The 8192-nt window shown below is 41.3% G+C and overlaps 1 protein-coding gene across 1 annotated transcript; it reads left to right on the forward strand.

Moving 5' to 3' along the window:
• The first annotated feature begins 1609 nt into the window (after positions 1-1609).
• Positions 1610-7780, forward strand: LOC127962340 (zinc finger protein 217-like). The gene is made up of 5 exons (XM_052561913.1): positions 1610-3300; positions 3668-3790; positions 3940-5277; positions 5921-6041; positions 6121-7780. The coding sequence occupies exons 1-4, from the start codon at positions 1992-1994 to the stop codon at positions 6028-6030; spliced, it is 2880 nt and encodes a 959-aa protein (XP_052417873.1). The 5' UTR covers positions 1610-1991; the 3' UTR covers positions 6031-6041; positions 6121-7780.
• Positions 7781-8192: the final 412 nt, after the last annotated feature.

The following is an 8192-nucleotide window of genomic DNA, read 5'->3' on the forward strand; positions in this document are numbered from 1 at the left end:
GCACAATTATTATAGACTAACACTGTACTCTCAGTAGACCATTTTCACAGTTTGCAAACAGTGATGTTTGTTGTGGGTGGAGCCTAACTGGTGGCAGAAAATGACAGTTTTAAAGTAGCAGTATATGGAAGCCATGGGATAAAATAATAAAAAAGGTAATTTTGAGGTTAAATTTCCAAATTTCAGATTTTTTCCCTCACAATTCCGAAATTATACCCCTTAAATATGGTAAGAAAAGTAAACTCGTCATTCTATCTTTTCCCCTCTGCTCAGAATAACGAGTTTATAATCCCACACTTCTGGATTTTTTATTTGATTTTTTTTTTTCTCAGAATTGAAAAACATTTGACAAATTGTTGAGTTAAGTCGAGTTCGTTTGAACTGGGAGGTTTAAACTTGCATTTGTGAGACAAAATATGTAAATGTTATAGTTTTAAATAGTATTTCATGCTTTAACTGTTTGGTTTATACTATGCCCCCTATGTTAATATTATATAGACGTATTGTTAAAATATTTTTTATGCTTTAAAAGTAAGGTAATCATAGCAGGTCTCATCCATAGTCTGTCCGTTAAAAGGTCTGCATTAGGGCTGCACGATTAATCGCATGCGATTGTCATGCGTCTCTTCAGTAAAGCTGGTTCTGTGATTAGTACTAAATATCCATCACTTGCTTTCAAATGGAGCGGCTCTTACTACACCGAGCCGTAGTTTACTGACAAGCTACCCAATATCGCGGTTGGTTATGAATGCCATATTGTGTAGCTTGTCAGCAAACTACAGCTCGTGTAGTAAGAGCCGCTCCATTTGAAAGCAGGTGATGGATATTTAGTACTAATCACAGAACCAGCTTTACTAAAGAGACGCATGACAATCGCATGCGATTAATTGTGCAGCCCTAGTCTGCGTTGAGCTTCAAATAGCGTCTTTGACAACAGTATGTTATAAAAATTATTCTCATTCCGATTCTGACGTCCAAAGGCACAACCATACATTTTTTCTCTTATTTTTACTTGTTTCCCTCCACTTGTTCCTTTTCTGCCACCACAATGCGTGTGCAGCTGCAAGTGATGTAACTGTGATGTCTACTCCAAACTGGTCTAGAAGCCTTTAGCTGCTGGTTTATTCCCAATTCAGATACTTTAGGGTGGGGTCACAAGCTTTGGATGTTAGCCCAGATCTTTTACAGCAAGGTTATTATTGTGTTTTACCCAGTCTATGTTACCTTAAATAATGATGCATGTATTCTAAATTAAAATGAAAGCTGCTCTAACAACAAAATATTGAATGCTTGTTTTTGTTTTAGAAATGAGTTTAGATTATTGCTTGCTCTGTATTTAATCCACATTTGCTGCAACTGGTGAAGTGTACATAAAACAACTTTTCTTTTGTCTCGAGTTTACTTTAGAAACTTAAGCAAAACATCAAACTCAGCCCTGTGTGGTTGCTAATCTTTTTTTAATGATCCATGTGACAGTTCATGTTTCATATTAAGTAAGAGATGAGCACTTGTTTTCTCTCCCCCATTAATTTTATCATCTGTAAGTGTAGTCGTAGAGTTGATTACATTCCACAGAACTGGCCACACCTGACTTTGTTTTTTTGTTTTTTTTTTCATTTCAGGTTTTGCCTGTCAGGACAATTCCTCTGTGTGAATCACAAGAAATCAACTGATCAAGTGTATGCCCCATTACCTGGCAGTGACTGGCAAGCCTCGACTGCTTCTCCTGTACATGATGCCTCACAGGGGTTTACTGAAACTCTTAGCATACATACTGTACTGAAATGTAAAAAGCCTGTTTGGAAAATTAGGCAAGTTCCATGGAAGTGTTAAGAGTTATTTGATATTGTGTAATCTAATGCATGATGTCCTTCATGAGTGTTTCAAATGAATGATTCTTCACATGTCTCATAACTTTCAACATATGGTTTCATACAAGCTTTCAACTGAAACTAAATAAGAAAGAAATACCCAAGTAAATTCCTGCTGACATGCCTACCCACCCATTGTTCCCATATTTGGAAAGTCCTGATGGACTAGGTCATGACATTCTCAGCCACAGCAATGCAAGCATGCCTGGTACTGGATCTAGCATGACGCCCCACGCCAGCGTGGTGGAAAAACTAGACACACTGGCAGAAAGTAGCCTACCTCTAGACTGCATGTTTTGTGAGGAGACTTTCCTGCATCAGGAAGACCTGGGACCACACCTTCTTTCCCAGCATCCCACAACATTCCACGCTCCTGCAGTGTTGCGTGTGGAAGCGGAATTCTTAACTCCCAGCGAAAGGGCTCGTTCTAAGACCTGCCAAGCTGTGGAAAAGAATGAGGATCTGTGTTGCGTTGTGTGCGGCCAGGCCGTTGCAGATGCGACCGAGCTGGAAACGCACATGCGGAAACACAAAGACTCTTTCACGTACTGCTGCAGCCTCTGTGGACGTCGTTTCAAAGAGCCGTGGTTCTTGAAGAACCACATGAGAACCCATGGTGGAAAGGCTAAAAACAAAAACCAGGACCAGGAGATCCCTGCCACCGTTAATGACGTCATTCAAGACCAACCTCCATCACCTGTGGACACGTCATACAAAATGTGCATGGTATGTGGCTTCTTTTTCCTAAACAAGGAAGTTCTGGCTGAGCACAGCAAGGTCCACAATCGTGAACTGGAAGTGGATGAGAACGACTCCTCTGTTAGCCAACCAGCTGAGGAGGTTCCTGTATCTCAGAAGACATTTTTGCAGACTCTACAGTTGCATCCTTCAGGTGCAAGAGAAGAAGCTGAACAGAGTCATCCATCTGGACGCTGGATATCCCAACTTGATCCTTTTAACACCTACCAGGCTTGGCAGTTGGCCACCAGGGGCAAGATCGCAGCAGGTCCGAACTTGGCCAAGGAGCTCAATGCCGACTCAAACTCTGACAACGAGGACTCTGGTTCTGAAAAAGAGGAACTAGGGGCCATTTGGGATTCTGGGGCTGGAGATAAACCCAGACGAGGCCTACGAAGTGACCTCAAGCCTAGCGAGACTCCTTCACCATCACCTGAGCAAAAAAGTCTGATTCGTAAAGACAAGCCAACAAACTGCGAAGAGTGTGGCAAGATCTTCCGGACATATCATCAGTTGGTCCTCCATTCTAGAATCCACAAGAAGGAACGAGGGGGAGCAGAGAGTCCCACCACACCTACAGACGGGAGGGCCCAAAGCATAGGCTCTTGTAGTAGTTCATCTCTTGACCGAGCCGAGGAGTACTCAGAGGATGGCTCCGAAGAGGGAGCGCCAGTTGACGCCTTTAATCCAGGTATTATTAACCAAGTGCTTTGTATTGTTTTCATTTTTTATAAGTTCTTATTTGCTTCTTAAAACAACTTGCCATCATCTGTCAGAAGTTCATCCACAGAGTGCTCAAGATTGCTGTCATCTTTTTGAATAATGTACACTAGAATTACCCAGAAATGCAGACTCTTTACTACAGAAGAAGCTTATTCTGTCTCAAGGGTTTAATTGCAGAACTTCGGTGCAGACCTTAGGGTTCCCTCTGCTGGTCGAAGAAAACTCATGCATATTTGACTCTAGGACATTCTGTAGTGCAGCTTGCAGTTTAAATTTCTATTCTGGAATACCATGTGTCATTTAAGGCTAAAATTAACATGACACTTTTCCTACAGAAAAAAATGAGGAAGGATCGGGAAAAATGAAATTGAAAATTCTTCCTCCAAGAAAATGCAGTTACTGTGGCAAGACTTTCCGCTCAAACTATTACCTCAATATTCATCTCAGGACACATACTGGTTAGTTCTTTGTTGTGTTGACTTTATAAACCATATTGGGTCTATTTCTGTCTTGCTTTCTGACCCCAATGTCTTGTATTCCAGGATGAATGTAGTTTGGCTATTTTATGTCTTATGTAAACATTGATGTCTCTCTTATCATTTCACAGGTGAAAAACCATATAAATGTGAATACTGTGACTACGCCGCAGCACAGAAAACGTCTTTGAGGTACCATCTAGACAGACGTCACAAGGACAAACCTTTCACAGAAATCCCGAACATTCCTGCAACACCATCTGCTAGAAATATCATCAAGGCCATTGAACCTCCCAAGAATGTAGATGACAAACAAGCCTTAAAACCAGTCAAACAGTGGCTTGCTCCTAAACCTCTGCCTGCCAGTGTTAAACATAACCCAGGCTTGAGCCAAGCCATTATTAACAGCAAAAATCCTTCCATTCAAGTCAAGCAAGAGTATGTTAGTGCTCCCGTTGCAGCTCCTTACACCCCTGTGGGTGAGGTCAACAAAAAATACCCATTATCCGTAAACCCGAAAATGGAGAAGGAGGCTACCGAAGCACCTTTGAATTTGTCTCTCAAAGTGCCACTTCCTGTATCTGCTACCTCAGTACCCAGAAACCTGTTACCATCTAACACATGTACCTCTTGCTCTTATGAAACCCTTTACCCTGAGGTTCTCTTGATGCATAAAAAACTCATCCACAAGGAGAAGTCTGATGTCAAGAAGAATGGATACAGGGGATCTCAGAAACCGAAACGGTACACTGGTTGCCCGCCGGCTCTTGAGGGCAAAGACATCACTCCTTTGCCCCACATTAACGGGAAGCATCCCCGTCGGACCAAATCCCCAATACGGCAACCAGAAAAACTTGGGGAAAAGCTTGCGAAACAGCCTCAGATGTCTAAGATTTCTCCTGCGAAGGAGCGCTGGAGAGATCAGCACCAGGAGGGCCAACGAGGCAGGGAATCCGATTCAACCAGCTCGCTTTCTAGAATCTCAGAGCAAGAATCTAGCAGAAAATTAAATGTGCCATTGGTAATCGATCGAGAGTTGTCCAAGCAGAGGCCTGGTCTGGATCATGAGATGAATCAGAGGGCAAGCTTGGGCAAAAACGGAATGGTTTGGCCCACAGATCCAGCTAGACTTTGCCTTTCGGACCGTTTCCGAAACTTGGCGCAAACAGACGTTGGCGAACCCTCTAGCAAGAGACACAAGTCCTTTGAGCCTCTACATACTGCATCTGGACGGCTCGGAGAGGATTTCAACCGGATTGTGCCCACTGGCAGAAATGCGAAATCCTCGTTGCAGGCGAGCTCACCCTTGTCTTCAGTTAAGGTGACTCCCACTCCGTCTCCCAACAGCATGCAGGCCGACTGGAATGTCATCAACCTGCTCCGCAACTACACACCTAACAACCTGGCCTCGCTCTATCACCCCGCTGCTGCAGGCTCCAGCCATGCTGTCATGGCCTCACCTGTCACTGGTGAGCATTTACAACATGTTTGTCAGCAATTGGTCAGTGGGCAAATCTCACAAACTGTGATTTCAATACTATATAAAAAAAAAGATCTCTCTCTCTGTAATATATAATGTATTTATTTATAGATTTCACATAGAGCAGCATTTACTACACAGAGCCGTTGTTCACTGATAGGCTGCGCCAAACCATGATCATATTTTGAGTATGTTTGCGACAGCTTGTCAGTGAACAATCTTAGTAATTATTATATAAAAATACTGTATAAATATACATTAGTTTGCATACAATTATTTCACATTTTTACTTAAGTATGTGTATATATATTTTCACATTGCAGCAAAACCAATCAGTTTAGCACATTTATCTCTAATTTTTCATTATCAGTATGCATTATGACATTTAACGTTATTTAATGAACCGCAAAAATTGCTAACTAAAACCAGAAATTGCCTGTGTGTGTTTGTGTGTATCTTTGCTTTGGTCTTAAAATAACATTTCAAGAATTTTCCCTTTTACAATAATCCAGGCTGCAGCTTTTAAGAATTATTTGAAGTTTTAAGACTTCACCATGGCTTCTTAAATTTAGTGAGGAGATGTCCTGGGATCATAACTGAACACTACCCTGTATTCTCCTCTTTTTTTTTAGGGAGCAGGTCCTTGATGTTCCCTCACTACTCCACTAGTATGACTCAGAGGAGAATCCAAACCAGCCCTCTGAATAACGAACGCTGTGGACCTTCAGAAAAGAGCTCTTAGACCTATCCAGGGTAAATGTCTTCTTCAAATATCCTTCACAGGTATTGCATTGTGGTTTATGCAGCTAATCGCGTTGTTTCTCCTCCGCAGCTTTAAAATACGCTGAGAAAATGGTGGGGTCCTCGGTTGGGAGGAACGTTTAACTGATTTGATGTCGCTCACTGTTCTTCAGACACTACCGTCGAAGGGTTTGACGTGTTGGAAGGATGTACTGTGTGGTTACGGGCCTCAGGCTCGGCTCTAGCCTTGGCTGCAAGGCAGAACAAACTTGGACTGCAGCCTTGAACAGTGTTGTTTTGATTCAATTTGCATTCCATTACGGCAATAGATTCATCTGCGGTGCACTTAACACGAAGCTGAACGTCTGACGCACTCCGTGCATGACAGTTGACTTGTGAATCTGTTGTGGGTCGGTGGTTTATTATGACAGCCTAAATACTAATCAAACCACAAGCCCAGCAAGTGCCTCCATTACTTTTTATTAAAAGCCTAAATGCACGAGGGGACGGCTCTGAGCGAATAAACAAAGAGGGCCGCTGTGTTTTTTTTGCTTTCCTCTAATGTGTATTGTTAATGTTTAACATCTCTTTTGCAGGTCAGCTTTATGCTATGCACAGAACGAGATCATTTCCGAATTAGAAACCTTCTCATTTGTACAAAATCTAGCTGCTGTTACCGTCTCGGGTGCGAGACTCCTGAAGCAAAGGTGACGTACTGTGTACTGTTGTGTAGGGTACATTTAAAAGTCAAGTAAAATACGTAACTGCAGGGACTGCGTGGAACCTCTTTCACTGTGACAAAGACATTCAACGGGATCCTCAGGATTGATGAGAAACATAACTGTGATTTTGCGCCTGCTCTGCCGGGCAGTTTCCGACAAATGTGTGCTGAGCATTTTTGATGCGATTGTTACGTTTTCATACACCAGAATGTTTTTGTAATTGTAGTCTTTTTTTTTTCTTAATAATCAAGTGTATATTTATTTTCAGGCGAGTGTGTTGCTTTATCATTTGTATGTGGAATGCTGGCTAAAGCTCGTCATGGTTTCTGTTACTGTCTGCGTTCAGTATGCTAACTCTGAAGATGTTTGGAGAGTTAACTTATTTAGTAATCTATAAGGGGCTTTCATTAGCTGAAGCAAATGCATCAATTTTCATTGATAATAAACTTGAAGCATTTTGTGTTTTTCGTTTGCTTCACACCACAATGCTGAATCGCCCCTTATTTAGTTTTTTTGTTGAGTCGTAGATCAGTTAGGCTGAGTGATAATGGATTTCTATTCGACTTTGGTTAGAAACCAATGCTGCTTGATGCTAAACGCAGGTTCGATCTGGTTTTTGTCCTCGCTCCCGCTCAGTATTTCGACTCTTAAACACACCGAATTGGGTTTGTGTAGGTAGATTGGTTTAGGATGTAGTGGCCACCGTGTGTAAATGTGTTTGTAGTTGTGCTCTATAGGGTGTATCTGTTTGTATTTTTAATTTTTCTTTTGCACTTTCACTAATGACTTTTTCCCTTGAGAGTTCCTTCTTTTGTGGTCAGGTTGTGCAAAACTGATGAAGCCAGGATGCTTTTTCTCCCCATTCTTCTTGTCCGATGTTTCATGAATGATGCTGTTGTTTTTGCTCTTTAACAGAATGTCATTTGGATTTGCAATCTTGTAACCCACCTTGTTATTAAGCCAGGTGTATTCTAGGGCTCAGGCCCTTTCTAGAGGCAGAATAAAGCAGTTGTGCAAACTGGAAAGAAATGTCAGGTTGTCTGTTTTTCATTTTTCATCTGCGGAAGGTGAGTATTTTTTTTATTTTTATCATGATTGTGGATGTTTATTATATAATTAATCTTGTATGTCATATGCTTAAAATGTGCATTCATAGTTAGGCACACTGTATAGTATAGACAAACTGCTAGTGAAATGCTAGTCTTTCTAATGATGTGTGGCTTTCATGATGTTTAGATGTTCACCCCTCTTGACCTTTAGATCGAGTATTTGCTTATTTGATCATATTTCACCCCCCAAAAAAACTGTAACACTTCACAAAAGGATCTCATGTGTTAACATTGGTTAATGTGTTAACTAACATTAAGTAATAATGAGCTATACATTTTTAAGTTAGTAATTAACCTGTGTTATTGTTAGTTAATAACATTTGTATTTTTGT

The sequence above is a fragment of the Carassius gibelio genome, chromosome B7 (assembly GCF_023724105.1).
Source record: "Carassius gibelio isolate Cgi1373 ecotype wild population from Czech Republic chromosome B7, carGib1.2-hapl.c, whole genome shotgun sequence".
Lineage (NCBI taxonomy): Eukaryota > Metazoa > Chordata > Actinopteri > Cypriniformes > Cyprinidae > Carassius > Carassius gibelio.